This window comes from Betta splendens, chromosome 5, assembly GCF_900634795.4.
Source record: "Betta splendens chromosome 5, fBetSpl5.4, whole genome shotgun sequence".
Lineage (NCBI taxonomy): Eukaryota > Metazoa > Chordata > Actinopteri > Anabantiformes > Osphronemidae > Betta > Betta splendens.
Window position 1 is genome coordinate 16,703,007 of NC_040885.2, and position 16,305 is coordinate 16,719,311.

The 16,305-nt window shown below is 45.1% G+C and overlaps 3 protein-coding genes across 16 annotated transcripts in view; 1 reads left to right on the plus strand and 2 right to left on the minus strand.

The window, feature by feature from the left end:
- Positions 1 to 62: 62 nt before the first annotated feature.
- phtf1 (putative homeodomain transcription factor 1) lies at positions 63 to 6,738 on the minus strand. The gene is made up of 17 exons (XM_029150357.3): positions 6,319 to 6,738; positions 6,009 to 6,133; positions 5,776 to 5,832; positions 5,635 to 5,704; positions 5,263 to 5,421; positions 4,578 to 4,749; positions 4,307 to 4,427; positions 3,733 to 3,900; positions 3,357 to 3,581; positions 3,057 to 3,185; positions 2,571 to 2,840; positions 2,163 to 2,294; positions 1,966 to 2,052; positions 1,657 to 1,812; positions 1,479 to 1,574; positions 1,256 to 1,381; positions 63 to 733 (listed from the first exon to the last, which is right to left on the minus strand). Exons 2-17 carry the CDS (start codon positions 6,039 to 6,041, stop codon positions 713 to 715), a joined length of 2,022 nt encoding a protein of 673 aa, XP_029006190.1. The 5' UTR covers positions 6,042 to 6,133; positions 6,319 to 6,738; the 3' UTR covers positions 63 to 712.
- Positions 6,739 to 7,283: 545 nt separating this feature from the next.
- The window catches only part of LOC114855320 (olfactory receptor class A-like protein 1), a 99,576-nt gene continuing 90,554 nt past the window's right edge, over positions 7,284 to 16,305 (minus strand). For 12 of the 14 annotated variants that reach the window (XM_041070816.2, XM_055509010.1, XM_055509009.1 and 9 more), the window contains one exon: positions 7,284 to 10,524. In XM_041070816.2, coding sequence (XP_040926750.1) covers positions 7,478 to 8,446 — 969 coding nt within the window. In that variant the 5' untranslated portion in view covers positions 8,447 to 10,524 and the 3' untranslated portion in view covers positions 7,284 to 7,477. Of the gene's footprint in view, positions 10,525 to 14,786; positions 14,845 to 14,953; positions 15,948 to 16,305 lie in introns of those variants that run through there. The other 2 variants (XM_055509011.1, XM_055509005.1) reach the window with 2 other exon arrangements.
- Positions 12,145 to 13,426, plus strand: LOC114855422 (olfactory receptor class A-like protein 1). Its single transcript, XM_029150574.3, has one exon. The coding sequence runs from the start codon at positions 12,467 to 12,469 to the stop codon at positions 13,424 to 13,426; it is 960 nt and encodes a 319-aa protein (XP_029006407.1). The 5' UTR covers positions 12,145 to 12,466.

Here is a 16,305-nt window from a genome sequence, read left to right on the forward strand (position 1 = left end):
TCAAAAAGGCCCGAGAAGAAAAGCCGCAGAGGCGCAGGCGCCAAGTATCGCGAGAAGACGCGTCAGGTGTGGAAACCTTTTATTAATGAAACATCCGCTGCACACTTGTTTTATCCAACAATGAGTCTCAATGCAAAAAGGCTGATAGTGGTCAAAGTCATGAGTTCTAGGTACCATTACTTATGGTACTTAACATTAGCATTAATGACAGAACCCCAAATAAATAAAGCCCATTTCACAATCACAATGTTTCCTCCTTAAACAGTAAAAAAGCTGAAATCAAAGGTGAGTTCGTTTAATGCAACTGGCTAATCTATTTTGATTTAGTTATTGTAAGAAATAACAGATGTTATTGTAATAAAATACTGAGTTCGTACATCATCATCTACTGTTTACAGGTCTGTGCAATACACAGTGTGGACACCAGAGAAACCATGAGCCCACCACTGTATTAAACCACATACTGAGGAACATTCAACGGTCCAATGTTAGGCACTGGGTCAGTGGCGTGGCCGATAGCAGCTGAGCAGACAGTATCTGTGAATGCCAGAGCGCGTCAGGCTTGAATGACTGGTGAAACTCCCGACGGCCTCAGCTGGAAGGCACAGACTGTGCAGATACTGTCAGTAGGTTTGCACACGCTCTGCGAACGCGAGGATGGAGAAGTTCCTGGTCTCCAGTGTCCGACTGTTAGTGGTTTGCCATTTTCACATTAAGGCTTGATTTTCCACAGCTGGAAAATAAAACAGAACGGATGAAACTTTAATTAGAGAAAAGGAAAATCATGACTTTCATTTTTGCAAAGGTTACAGACTCCTGACTACTATAAACTGTAAAGTGAAAAAGTGCAGGTCTTCAAATGTCGAACTAAGTGTTTCCTGTCTTTATGGTGAACCGTATGTGTAATTTAAGGCTTCTGTCAGTAACCACTTGAAAGCCCTTCTGGGTAAGCTGTCTCTACAGGCTCCTAACAACCCTAACACCCAGACTCAATGTGCATTTAGGAGCCACTGAAGTGATTTGTTATGGTGCATTGGGTTTCTTCTGAATTCTGAAAGTTCCCTGGACAACGTTACACAACTCGTCTCACAGGCTTAAAGGCAACAAATAAAATGAGCGTCATTGTTCACGACTGATGAGGTGCAGCTTTAATCTCCCGTTTGGTCTTGCAGCTTTAATCAAAGAAAGTAAAAAACAGCCATGTTCATTTTTACAATGTAATGTTCTAATTTTAACAATTATGAAAAAGACTAACTCTGATGTTGAAGCCGAGCAGGTCACTGACCACAGCTGACACAGCAGACAGGATGACCACTCTGGTGATGTTATAGATTAAGGGGTTTACAGTCAGACCAAGCAGTCTGAAAGGAGTATCCAGCTCCTGGTGGTTGCAAGAGCAGAAACAGAAGAGGAAATGGTCAAATGGGGGAGGAGCTTCACAGATACATACAGAACATTAAATACAAGAACTAACTTACCTTCATTAGCTTAGTGGCTAGTTTCAAAACATTGTTCACTATACTGAGTGATTCTTTCTTATTGGGCTTTTTCTCCATCTTAAGATATAAATTGATCTGCAAGCAAAGAAGAGTTTTCTGTGCAAACACTGAAATAACAGACAGTGATGATGTAAATAAATGACCTGCTGTCACTTACCTGCTCAGTGAGCAGCACCGAGGAGTTGCTGTACTTGCAGTTGGTCTCTGAACCTAATGTGGCCAATCGCAGCAGGAAGAGGACAAGGGACGAGCCCCACATCATCAGCTCCCAGTTATTCATAGACTCTAGGAATGTTTTGTGGCTGTGAAGCAGCTGAGGTCGGGCAGCAACAATAGTACATCAGCAAGAAGCAGTGGTGTGAGAAATGTTCTTGACATTAAACACACTGACTTGACTTTATAGCTTATCTTCACTCAACAACACAGCACTGATATCAAACCTGTGTTATCAGTGTTAATCACTGACCTGTGCACAAATGATGAATGAAATGGAAAGTGCTAAAAGGAAGATGGTGGAGACAATGACGTCAACAGAGCGCTGTGGACCTCGTCTCTGCAAGACAAGTCAGTGAAGGGTTATTAGAAACCGAGCGCGTCCACCCTCAGCTGTTGTTTCACGATGCAGAAGACAAAGAGCAGGTTGTTCAAGCACAAGGTACAAACCCTCAGAAAAGAGCGTAGTGACAACCACATCTTGATGTTTTGAACTTTCTTCAGCCTGAAATGAGGAATCTCAGATTTCTTGGCCTTCCGAGCTGAGGTGAGGTGACTGAAGAACTTGGCGAATAAAAGTCTCTGTTGGGAAATCGCAGACAAACCCACAAAAAAAATGAAAAGCTTCGTAAACAAATAAGCAAACAAGTGTTTGTGTAACATCACTGAGCGCCACTAGAGGGAAGACTAGACACGTGTCTGCTCCAAAAACACAATGCTTCAAAAACTCAGCTACAACAACAACAACGATCAGCAAGTAGAACCTGAGATCTTTATTTTATTTATTAACTATTATTTTTTAATTTAAAATCATGACAAAAAGAATAATGTATAAAGGTAAAAGGGGTGACAGCGCACCTGTTTGTATGTTCTCTCAGCCACACACATCATAAAGAAGAACAGCCCCGTGAGGCAGATTCTTTGCACAGTTGTGATGAAGAAGAAGGCGTAGGCCAGCACATCAGGAGGCCCGACCGTCATTTCCAGCAGCTCTGTCAGGGACAGGGAGCCGAGGCCCGATACGTCCAGATGCTGAGCCAAGCGGAAGGCAAAGGGCAGCAGAGAAAGGCTGGCGGTCATGAGCCCGCTTAGCATGAGGTAACCCACACCCTGCTCCACTAACTTCACCTGTTAATGAGAGTCAGGAGTAAGACACTGGAGCCAGGACACGACTCCACTGACAGTTACACCTTTAACATTTAACAGTGGGACTGCAGCATTAAGTACCAACAAAAAACAGGTATGTGTAAACACAGGACTGTGAGGCCGCGAGAAGTCTATGGCTTAAGCCTCCAGGAGGTATTTACACAAAGAATTTATATTAGCAGGCAGAGGAAAATGTACCCGTGTGAGGATAATCCCGCTAATCTCCAACACCGACATGTCTGCTTTTTTACACTCGCCCTGTTCCCATATTATGGCGCTGACACGGTCCTTAGATGGGTGACAGGCCTGAAGCCAAGACAGCTGACTCTAAAACGCAACACAACAGATAACATGTTCTTAAAAACAATAAAACAACTAAGCTATACAGAGGATGTTCTTAGTCACACATCAATCAAGCAAAACATTCACTGTTTAAAACAGCTAGTACTAATTTAATTTCCATTTGTGAATCCAGATTAAGAAGGACTTCTATCTTACTCCAGTGATTCCTTGCTGTAGGCTCTCATCGTCACTGCTCAGATTAGAGGTTTGTGGCAGCGTCATCTTGAACCTCCCATTCCTGTCACTGTCGCTGCTGCCTGTGGAGGCAGAGTCGGGGCCTTGGAGAAGCTCTTCCCACATTGTGTCGTCCGTGTCAGAGGCTGGACGAGAGCCCACACTCTGCCTGAGACGCTTCGCCACGATGGAAGTTGTGCTTCCTTCCTGTTCTCGAATCAAACCACATCAACCTTATTCAATCCTAAATATTTTATATATGATAACAAATCTCTGCACTATGTGCACATCTTCCCAACAACTGAATAAATTGCTGTATCGATCTTCTGACTCCAGTTTCATTAGCAGACATTATTACCTGAGGTCTTAGTGTTGGTTTGGGGGTAGACTTTCTCTTCCTAACAGAAGAAACTGGTGCAGCAGTTTTGTAGTGGTGTCCCTCTTGATTTGGTGGTGGATGATTTACTTCCATGAGTTGTACTTCCTCCTCTTCCTCACTGGAGAGCTCATCAGATGCCCCAAAACCCTGATGTGGCAAAACATCAAGAATTTAGAAACCTGCAAAGTAAAGGTTTAACGAACTAAGTACTAAAGTCAGGTCTGTTAATAAATTATTAAATATTTAATATAAACTCTAGTAAGACTCAGAGAAGGTCACTGATAATACTGAACATTTACTTTATATTGTGCTAATACTGATAGAAATAAGTTCACAAATATCTTATTATATATTGACACAGCTGATAAGAAAACCTTTAAGGCAAATTATAAATAAATACAGAATTTATACATCAACACTATTCAGCTCAAATACTTTGTTTACAGTAAATTCCAGCCAACCTGTATTTAGTAACCATTTTGTTTTACTGCTGAGAAGACGATTCCCACAAGTGGCAGAAAAAAGTTTGCTGATAAAAACAAACAAGACGCACCCTCCTCTCCTTGGTTCTGTATATATGCTGATTTTCCTCAGACTGCCAGGGCTCCAGCTGCTCAGTGTCCCTGCTATCACTCTTTTCTTCAGGCTTCTTCAGGCCTCTGACCTTCCTTGGCCTGAAGCAGACAATAAAAACAACAGTCAAATAGGAGACAAACAAACCTGATCTTGATATGTGTATAATGTTTAAGTTCATGCATAAATCAAGCGGTGAGAATGTGTTAGTGCAGCAAAATGAGTCCGGCATGTCAATGAGGTAAACCTACCTCCTTCTGCGCACAGGGCTGCTGGCAGCTGGACTGCCCGAGGGCCACCGGCTGGACTCAGTCGACACAATCTGGCAGTGCACGGTTCCCAGCAGCAGCATGAGACACATGGGCCCAAACACCTCACTGGCACTTGCCCCAGGGACCTCTGAGTACAGCAGCACTGCTGCCACTGAGGGGAGCAAAACATTTGGCAACAGCAAACAAAACGGTCTCTTAGGGGAGACATTATAAGGGAATTCATGCTTACTAATGAGCCCTTTCTGTGTTGCACAGGTGTGATGGGTAACACATTTATTGTTCCAAGTAGCAGAGAGCAAACTGTGGTACAGTAAATGTGAGTCTAGAACTTAGGCAGCAGGACAAGCTGACTGATGTTTGTCACACTGTACTGATTCTGAACAGGTTTATTCCTGAACATAGTTTACCATATGTCAAAATGAGATCCAGGTTTCCATGGCAAGCAAAAACATTTCAGGCAACTGTCATTTTTAGAGGATCATAATGGATCATGAATCATCAAAAATGCATTTTAAAATAGCTCAAAACTTGTGTGGTCTGGTACTTGGGTCCTTGTCATTATTTAAGTTAACCTTGACAAATTTCATCAGTTTATACTTTTTTTTAACGATTTTACAATCTGTTAGCGACAACATGAGAAATGAAATGCAAACGGCCAACTCACCTTGCATGAAGTATAGCACCAGGATGCATGAGGAGATGGATTTGGAGGTCACCTGGATCCACCAGTGGAAGAAGAATGGAAAGAGTAACACTCTGACCAGACCTTTACGGGTCAGAGCTGTCCAGGGACTCTCTGGTTTGGCTTTGCTGAATGTGGATCCTGGGGATACAAATGAGACCAATGCAGCTGATTAAAACTAGAAGTAACCATGTAACAAACATCTAGTGAGAGGGTTTAACAGAGACAACCAGGCCTGTAGGCAGTATGAGTGCAGCTTATATGGATTCATGTACAAGCAAACAACGTTTTATCTGTAATATTTACTATAATGTGCTTAACAGATTAAAAAGACTACAGCTCACTGACGCTCACCTCTAACCAGGTCAACATCGATCAGGTCTGGCTTGATGTGACACGACTTCTTTGGTTTGCTGTCCAAATCCTAAATTAAAGGCAACCATTACATTAATAAAGCAGCAATTCAAGTACAAAAACAGACAGGACTATTCTTACATTTAGATCAGCCTTGGCCAGAGATTTCTCCCAGACTTGTTGATCATAGGCCCCAATCTACAGGAAAAAAGACCCCAAACATTTACAATCCATTGAGAATCAATTAATTCATGCTATGAATTAACATGCTGTGATTGCATGTTATAATGCACTTTGACATCACAAAATGTAACATGAAGTCTAAGGGTTTATATTTGTACTACATGTGTGAAAGACTGTGATGCTGGTCGCACCTTCTCCTGGTACCAGGATATAGTCGCCATCATCGCCTGACGCTGGATCCAGTGCACTCAGGGCATTTCACAGGGAGCGCAGGGGGGGAGAGGGCACAGGCTGGGCATCGACCCGCATCTGTTCACTGAAAAGAGAGAACTTTAGGGAACTACTGTGCACAAGCACGAAACCACAAGTACCATTAAACTTAGCAGTGAAGCATAACGGTAAGTGAGTAAAGTTGTCGATCATCTGTTAAACTTCTGTGTGAATGCAGCCCGCCGCTAGCTAACAGAAGCTAAACGACCTTCAGTAAGTAGCACAACTTACCTGAAACTGAAGAGTAGAAGTAGATTGGAAGCAAGCTGGGAGAGACGCTGAGCGATCATCACCGCCGGCCTTTCGACGCTTTGCCTGCACGTTCTGGCCCGTTGAAGTCTCGCTGTCAAGCTACAACCTGACCCCGCAGCTACGTCACGTCAACTGGCGCTGCTCGACGCTACTAACATGGCGCTGTCGCTTTAAAGCCTTTCCTTTCGTGCACACGCACATATTTACGAATCTGCTTATTCCATATATTCCATATCCACTTCTCTAATCTCGCTTCGCTTGCAACATTTCGGCTCGTTTTCCGCTTCTCTTTTCCGGGGTTTGTTGTGTTTGTTTTTTGACTTTGGTTCCCTGGTTGGAAACTGTCAGGTGGAACTGCGTTGTTTTTCCCAAAGAGACCCACAATCATTTGTTATAAGTAAAACACAGTCACACAACAACCCAGGTCACCCCGAAAATAACGAAAAGAACTATGCGCAATTTAAATAAAAGAAAAAGAGACTCTTTGTATTAGCTGGGAAATGTTGCCTACGAGACTTCACTCAGGAAATAATGCTAAGACTTTAGCCAATCAGCGAACTGGGCCGGTACAATGGACATGATAACAAACGTATTACTCAGGGTCAATACAGAGTTGTCCGAACTGTTTGGCGTGTCAGAAAAACTTAACAATTGAATAAAGCAAGTTTACATTTTCAATCCCAGCCTGGTGCTTTTGTAAAAAGCAAAAACGAAACAAAAAACAAACTTACTGAAACTACAGCACCGGTGTAAATGTTAACTGCTTAACTAACTGCTTAAAAAGCCAACATTTGACTAGATTTTTAAATTGAAATTCAAATTATTAATTATATTATTATATAACATCCAAGGGAACACTTTGAATATTTGCTTCAAATAATCATGTTATAAAATGATGCAAATGTATTTATAACAAAAATGAATACAAACGTGTTTTTCAACTATATAGAGACCTTTATATTATATATTTGCTGTATATGAGATGTACACAGAAGACTCTTGAAAGACCCCATGCTCTGGTACTATTTTCTACTGGGTTCATTGCTTAACTAAATAACAATCATTTGTGCACAAGTGCTCGAAATTGTGCGATCTAAAAAGCTCAAGCTGTCAACTGTTGCCGGTGACAGAGATGGAGTCATTTGTCATCCGGCCGCTGGCTGTCTGCAGACAGTTGGCTTTGCTCAGCTGCACACACAATCTTGGCCTTGACCTTCTTGTTGGATGACATGATGAAGTAGGGGCTGATAGACGCGTAGCAAGAGGAGAAGAACACTCTCATATCAGCAACGACCAGCGACACCTTTTCCACTGTCAGCATGTAGATCCAGATCACGTTATCGATCCCAAAGAAGACCACATACAGAATGACTAGCGTGACCACGATTTTGGCAGCCCTGGTCTCCGATCCACCACTCTGAGCGCGGCGGATCTGCCTCACTTTGCGACTGTGGCGATGGAGAAGCAGCAGGATGTAACCACTGGAGCCCAGCATGAGGGCGACGAAGGCGAAGTCTCTGCCAGACACAGCCACCCCATTTATCACGTAGGACAGGTTGTCCCTGAAGTCCACGTGACAGAAGCCCAGGTTAAGGGTGAAGGCAGGGACGGTGCCGTTGCGCGGCGCCATAGAGAAGAACGGAGCTGCAATGCATATGGCCATGTTGAGGATCCACAGTCCGGCAAAGGTTGGGAGGACCAGGGAGGGGAGCGCAGGCTTCAGCCGGGCTAAATGGGGCCCAGTGGGAGCAATGGTCACTGCCTGGAACACACTGAGCATGCAGGTGATGCAGACTGACAGAGCGCGGCTGATCCGGTAGGCGTAGATCACCACCTTACAGCCGGCGTCATTCAGCAGCTCCGTCATCCCGAACACAGTCATCGTCTGGGGGACGCAGCGCGTCAGTAGCAGCATCAGGTTGGCGAAGGCCAAGTGACACAGAATCACGTCCACAGGAAGGAGCTTGGTTTCAGTGAGAAGGATGTTGGCGTACGCCAGCAGGACCGCCGCGTTCCCCAGTACCCCCAGACCTGTTTGCAAGAGGAAGGAGACCCCTTTGATGGTCACACACAGATCCATGGCACACAGGCCTGCACCAGCACACATGGACACAGATACACAAATGTTGTAAATTAAGTGCACACAGCAAACATCTTTCAAATTGGTTTCAGGAATGCTGGACTTCACTGAAAATTAGGCTCACCTGAAGTTTCAGAAGGTTGTAAAGCTGTGGTGAGCTGACTGTTCAACAGCCCGTGTAATTACAATTTATAATAATCAATGCCGCCTGACTTTCATTGGCTCAGATTGCAGTGTTCAGCCCACAGTTGGAGCAGCAAACTAAATCTGAGGGGGTCTCAGAGGGGAAGCGCAGCAGGGGACCACAGTCCCACTGGAGGATGCTCTGTTGCATGTTCACTTTGACTAAGTTCAAGGAACCAGTTACAGTAGGTTTATCTTTGTCTCCTGCTGGTAAGTTCTATGTTTGCACAGAACAAAGAACTGATTAGAACTAAATTTTCCTAAAGCATATATGGTCTGGTCAGAATGAGTACATACAATAAATCATTGAATTATACTTACTGTCCTCTGCATTACTTTAAAGTTTAAACTGCAAAAAGTGGATTTAACTCTTCTTCCAATTCATATTTAAGTTGAATTTCCTTTAACCTGTAACACTATAATTTATATGCTGATAATGTTTTAAAACATATTTATCATTTGTCTGATTTCAAAGTAATAACTATAGCTGGAATTTAAATGCAGTGAAGACTTTTCTACAGTTCCTAAGTAAATGTGACTAAATGTTGACCATATTGTAGCATGTTCCAAACCAGAGAATGTTTCTGTCCGCAAATCGGCTTTATAGTGAATCGAGGGTATTTATCTACCTGTATTTTATTTTATTCTATTTTTATCTTTCTCTGTTTATTTAGTGTATTCATTTTCATTCTGCACAGTCTCTGGAGTGTTCCTGCCTCACATTTCACTGCAAACTGTACTTCTTACATTGTATGTGACAAATAATAAACATTGAATCTTGAAGCTGTCCAAGACTCTGCATTGTGCACTTAAACAACACAATGTAACTCCCAGTCAATCACACTTCTGTGAAATCAAACTGCCCACTTACTGTAGGAAGCAACACTGAGTGAGTGCATGTGTCTGCTCAAACGGTCAGACTCCATGATGGTGGTTTGAGGGCCCGACGAGCACATGTGGGGGTTTTGGTCACAGCCAAACTCCGTGCACCATGAACCTGCCTTCATAGATGAAGGCAGGTTCACTGAGAATGTGACAGACATGACAGAGTCTGTGATGCAGATGCCATGGAGAACGTCCTGGAGGGCTGCACACCCCTCCATGTGCTCGCCAGAGGCAGCCTGACTGCCATTAGGTACCGGGATGAGCTCCTCAGACCCCCTGTGAGAGCATTGATGCTGTGGACCGGCCCGCCCGGTCCCCAGACCTGAATCCAACAGACATCTGATATGTCGTATCTCGCTCCATCCAACGCCACGTTGCACCACAGACTGTCCAGGAGTTGGCGGACGCTTTAGTCCGGGTTTGGGAGGAGATCCAGGAGATCAGGAGACCACTTCATCAGGAGGTCCAGGCATTGTAGGGAGCTCATACAGGCACGTGGAGGCCACACACACTACGGAGCCTCATTTGGACTTGTTTTAAGGACATTACATCAAAGTTGGATCAGACTGTGTTTTTCCACTTGGGTCTGACTCGAAATCCAGATCTCAATAGGTTAAAAAGTTTGATTTCTATTGATAATTTGTGTGATTTTGTTGTCAGCACATTCAACTATGAAAACAGTAAAGTATTTATTAAGAACATTTCATTCATTCAGATCTGGGACGTGTTATTTTAGTTATTTGCCTGCAACACATACAGTATATGAATTCTGGCCTTTGTTGCATTTTCCTGTTGTTAATTTCTTCATCAGTTTCAGTTTCTTTGAGGAAGAAAAGACAACACGGCCAATCTCCTGAAATATTATAATGCTGCGTCCCTGCAGCGTTGCAAAATAGAGTTAAACAACCCCCGTGGAGACAACAGTGTGCGGTTACTGTTGATGCAGAAGCAGCCTGATGATGCCTTGAATGAGCCATCAAGAGGCTTTTACAGGCTCAGCTGGTGCTCCAGTGCATGCACCTTCCCTCCTTCATGTCCTGGGAACATGTTAAAAGACACAGAGGAGAAGGCAATTAGTTGTGTAAAATCACGTCTGTACTAATTGGGGGCATGGGGACGACCAGCCATTATTAATTCATGTTTGTGAGTCTCAGTGCCGACATATGCTGCAACCAAAGCGCTACTGTAAACTGCAAATCTAATCTATTGTCCAACTCCATCTTACTGCGTCCTGGGTTTGCGTGAAGGAGCAGCGTGCGCTCCTTAAAAAGCCCGTTTCCTCCTGAGAGAGGCCTTTGGAATAAAGCATCATAAGACGTGTTATTTCCCTGGATGTTTTTAACGTGTTTACATGTTCAGATAGCTAATTAAAATGGCAAGTTCAAGCCTGTCTGTTTCAGGGGATTTAATCATGTGCGCCGCGCTGCACTCCCAGTTTTTAAAAGCAAGTTGTTTTTGTTTTTGTGTCTGATAATGATGTAAATTGATTTTTTCCCATGACGCTCATTTAATTAGTAACTTAACATAAATTGATTCCATTACATTAACACCCTTGGATTAACATTCACATTTAATGCAGGTTCTTTCATATGACATCATGATAAACTCCATAAGAAAAATAACAATAACATAAAAACAATTAGAAGCAGATGAAAAAGAAGAGGCTTCTCAGCAGAGTTCTGCCAAAAAGCCTTTAAGACACTTTAATGTTCAGGCTTTTTTTTGCATGGATGCTATAGATGTGCTGCAGTGAACTATTTGGTATTAAAGCTGAGAAAGAAACCTGCTAGTGGTTCTGTACATTATATAACATTTTAACACAAATTAACTCTTATTTAAAACATGTCTTTAAATAAGATATAGAGAACCTGGGCTGGAGAGGCTCTATGACATGACATCACCTTCCAGCAGTTGTAAAACACTAGAAGGAATATGTTTATGCTTTAACATGAACTCATTTGTGTGTAATAATAACTGGTCATGTTTTTTGCTCTAGTTTGCCAAAAATCCACTGTAAGCGTTTACAAAATAAACCCCTGATGTTTTAGGTTGGATGTTTAAATACACCTGAAGTTCAGAGACGCCTCACTTTTCAACCTTTTGCTCTTTTAAGTGAGGACAGAGCAACGTCTCGAGCTGAGGACGAGGGAACGTTCAGTTCTCATTTCTGTCAGTTAAATCTGTCCCACAGCAAAACTGTAGTTTAAGAAGCTTTCGGTTTAGCAGCCTCTCACTGATACAGACGGGATCCCACTTCTTATTCGCTTTCAAGGGGATGGAGACAAACCCGTGACCTTCTCACAACTTGAGTTTATTTGTCTGTTTGTGAGACAAAGGAAACACATATGAGAAATAGGATTTACACACAGCTCAGAGATTCAGACAGACTGTTAATGTTTTAGTTTAGCACGACTGTTTGCATTCTGTCATCTGCCTGTCTGACAAAACTCACTCCAAATACAATAAAATATAAAATATAAAATACATCTATATAAATAATTTGTTGCGTATTCAGTCATCTGTGACCTATGATTAGAGACTAAGTGAGGCACCTTCTGGCTTTTACTTTCGTCTCCCTCCACTGGAGGATGCTGTGGCGTTGGTTAGGCCATCGCCTCTGTGTTTTTCTCTGCGTGTTGGATCTTTGTTTCCCCCAAACACAGCTTCCTCTGTGTTATTGTGTCTGTCTGAAGCCCGTGGAGACGACAGACGCAGTCATCTGTATTGATCTCAAGTAATTAGAGGCTGAGGGATGAGGAGTCAACGGACCATGCAAAGCAGATCCAACAACCTGTTTGCAAGTATAAGAACACAAACAACTCAGCTGCTTCAGAGACGAGATCCACTTCGAGCCTTTGGCAGCTCAAGCTTTCTGTCTGGTATCGCCGGGAATGCTGGGTATTGCATCGCACGCAGGCCTTGTCTATTTCTGCATGATGTCCATGACTGTAGTTCACGGTCGTCTCTGTCGCAGCAGGGATGTCGTCGGAGGACCTCACCCGCGGCCTCCTCTACCTGTCCCTCACTGTGGTGGGCGTCCCGGGCAACGCCGCCGTGGTCCTGGCTCTGCTGCTGCTGCTGCACCGGCGGCGCCGGCTGCTGCCGCCCGACGCCATCCTCCTGCACCTGGCCTGCAGCAACCTGCTGGTGGTGGGCGTCCGCTGTCTGCTGGTGACCGTGGCCTCCTTTGGCGCGGAGGGCATCTTCGGCGACGCCAGCTGCAAGGCGGTGGTTTTCACGTACCGGACCTTCCGCGCCTTCTCCATCTGGCTCACCCTGGTGCTCAGCGCCTACCAGTGCCTGAGCGTGGCCCCCCCCGGCTCGCGCTGGCTCTCCGTCCGCGCGGCGGCCGCTCGCTACTTGGGTCTGGTGTTCCTCTTTCTGTGGGTGTTCAACATTTGCATGAGCTTGGAGTCCATTCTGTTCTGCGTTGCCAAACACAACGACTCCTCCCAGATAGGCAATGGCTACAATTTACAGTTCTGTTACTTGCTCTTCCCCTCGAAGCTGTCCAAAGACGTGAACACGGGGGCGCAGGTGACCAGAGATGCGGTGCCCATGGCCCTCATGACTGTGACCAGTGTGATCATCCTGCTCTTTCTTTACAAAAACAGCCAGAGAGTGAAGGGACTCCGCGGCGGCGGCACCGGCACCGGCGGCGGCGGCGGCGCGGCCGAGCAGCGAGCGGCCAAATCGGTGGTGGCGCTCGTGACCTTGTACGTGGTCTTCTACGGCGTGGACAGCGGGCTCACCGTGTACATGCTCACGGTGAGGAGGACCATGAGCTCCTCGCTGGTCACCGACCTGCGCGTGTTCTTCTCCACGCTCTACGCGGCCGTGAGCCCTCTGCTCATCATCGCCTCTAACAGGAAGGTGAGCGGCAGCCTGAGGTGTGCGGCGCACAGGAAGTGGGCTCAGGAGAGTCCGCCTCGAGCCTGAGGCCGAAGGATCGGCTGCGGAGGAGCGGAGTCGTGACGGGCGCCGGAACGCGCGAGGTCTGAGTCGTGCTCGGGTCCCTCTGTCTTTATGAAGCACTGAAAATGATGTTCTAAGAACAGAGGAGTCGAGGACAGACTCTTCTTCTATTCTTTATAATGTTGCTGCTTCTGATACTGTATGAATATAAACACGAGACCGATTTTCAGTCATGTAAAATAACTGACACTTGAGGGGAAAACGATTCTTTCACTACGTGAAATGGATGAAAGTATAATAACTACCTGTTGGTCAATCCTCTCTGTTCTCGTCTCCATTTATGTGGTGCTGTGCTGCTTTGTGTTTTTGCAGGGTTATGTTCCCTCATTTTAACTGGTGGGAACAATTATAGATGATGTCAAGTGGCTCCCAGCTGCCTATTTAGTCCCTTTTAGTCTGTGAGTAGAGTCTAGTAAATATCCAGGCCTGAGACAGACAAACCGTGTCACAGACAACTGCTTCATCACAAACTAAGATTAATTGTACTAGTTCAGTGCAATGCTGACATATACCTGACTTCTACTTGTCCCTTTATAAGACGAAGGGATTTCAAGGACACTTAGCTCTGCCTCGGCGGCGGCTGTGGACGGGGAAACGTGGGAATTCAGAAGTCATTATGTAATTGCCGTGTCTCGTTGAAGCAAGGGCAGAGAGACAGTGTGGGGACGCAACAACCTCAGTGAGTGACAGGCTGAAAGACATAAATTGGGGCTGCCAGCGCTCTGTGATCCTGCAGTAACTCTAAAGTGCAATCAGCACAATTTGTCTGCTGTCACGGTGCAGGTCCGGCGGAGGACGAGCCGCCGTCTCTGTGCTTGTGCAACTGTTCACCGTCAGCTTGAAGTTCCCTGTGAGGCCACAGCGTTTATCTTTATTGTAACAGCTGCAAGCGCCTCGGCGACGGTTCCATGCTTTTGTTCTCCGCTCCCCAGACGACAAGTTCCATGTGTCTTACTCTTCAAACCACTGAAATCTGATTGGCAGTTTACACAGACTCCGGTGGAATGAAGGATAAAATACACGGATGGTTCGGTGGAGCTGCTGGTGGATGCCATTCGCTCGCGTTCTGGTGGCAAAGAAGCAGCAGATGCGTGAACGCAGGGAGCAGAGACACGATAAACAGGTTCCATGGCTGCTCGCGGGCCTGGCTCCCGCTGCGCGTGAAGGGCGTGACCGCGGCCTCTCCCCACACAAGACGGGACCTGCCCTCGTCTCCCATCGGTCCATCAGTCGCCGTCGACTGAAAGCAAAACCCAAAGAAGCCCAGAACCTACAGCTGCACAAGTTCATTCTGTGTTGTGTTCAACTGCCACCTTCAACTCACCTGTTTGACAACTCACGATTTGTGAAACTGGATGTAAGAATATCCCAAAATACTGGAACTGAAAAGAAGCAAAGCTGCAAATGTTACTCGTACGTACACAAAGTAAACAACACACAAAAAAGCCTGTTGAAAAAATAAAGAAAGAAATTAAGCTGCTGAAGGTTTACAGTTCTTGGTGTGAAGAAGCTCCGGAGTCATCAGCAGTAAATCCCTCCAGCTGTTCCACCCTCTGCCTGATGTCAGTCTGTTTACCTGCTGCAGGTTCGGGCATTTTTGTCGCCCCCGTCCACCAATAGCGAAGCAGCGGCGCAGGTGAACCGCCCCCTCCTGCCTCAAAGCCAGCGCACACCCTAATATAGCCTTGTTCCACGCAGGGCCCCCACGTTAAACCAAAGCTACCTCCTCCCATGCAGAAATTACACAAACACCCCAATCTGAAACACGACAATGGCTGTGTGCAACTTCCAGTGTTTTGTTGAGCAGGAACAGTTTGACAACCAGCGTAAGAAAACGTGGTCCAACAACACAGAGCTTCTATGTTCAATCCATTAACCTTCAACGTTACTTCCTGGACCAAACTATAACTTTGTCTTTAATCCCAATAAACCTTTACTGATGTCTTTGTGACTGACGGCAGCGATTGGAAACCTTATTACTGCGGTGAAATCTTTCAATAGAAGACACATCCCGCGGTGGTTTCAAAAACCCCAATTTTATGGAAATGACAGACGATTTAAGCCCTTTTAAAGTCTGCTGATACCGTCTTTGCCTTTCCTTCAAAGAGCTTTTTCTTTGGGCATGTTGTTTAAAGGATTTATTCCCTGTTTGTCTGAAGCTACTGATGAACAGTCATAGAAGTGGAAATCTACTCATTTAGTGCACGACTATGGAAAAATCCATCTCAGAAGCTATTGGTGCATTACTCAAATAAAGAAAATATATTGAAATTATGGGAGCACTCCGTTCTCTACACTCAACCCGCAGACTGGGCTTTAACACGAGCTTTATTTTAGCTTTTGCAGTTTAGAGTTACAGGCCTGCTGCGCATCCACCCAGTTTAACTGATTCCGTCGGACTGCGAGCGCACGCGGTCGTGTTCCAACTCGCCTGGAATGCTGCGCTGCATGAAGGGAAGGCGCAGGATGGTTGGACGAGAATTCACACAGTGCAGGTGAAAGTTCTCAACGAACACACAAATGCTTCTTGATTCACGCACATTATTATTGTTATTATTATGGATTCAACACCTGTAAATCTGATATTTAACGGTTCATGCACAGGAGGCCATCTGCCTCGACCGGTTGGGGAAAATACACATAGGTAGAACTGGAAGTAGGGTATTAGTAGTAATAAAGTATAAACAGAAGGCGCTTGAGTGAGTGAATGATAATGCATAGGTCAGAAATCTTGTAAAATGGTTAAATCTCCAAAGTAGATGCATTTTTCTAGTGTCGGTGAGGACATGAGGAGCGAGTGGGGGTGGGGTTCCGGCTCTGGGCCCCGGGGCAGCAGCCTGCTG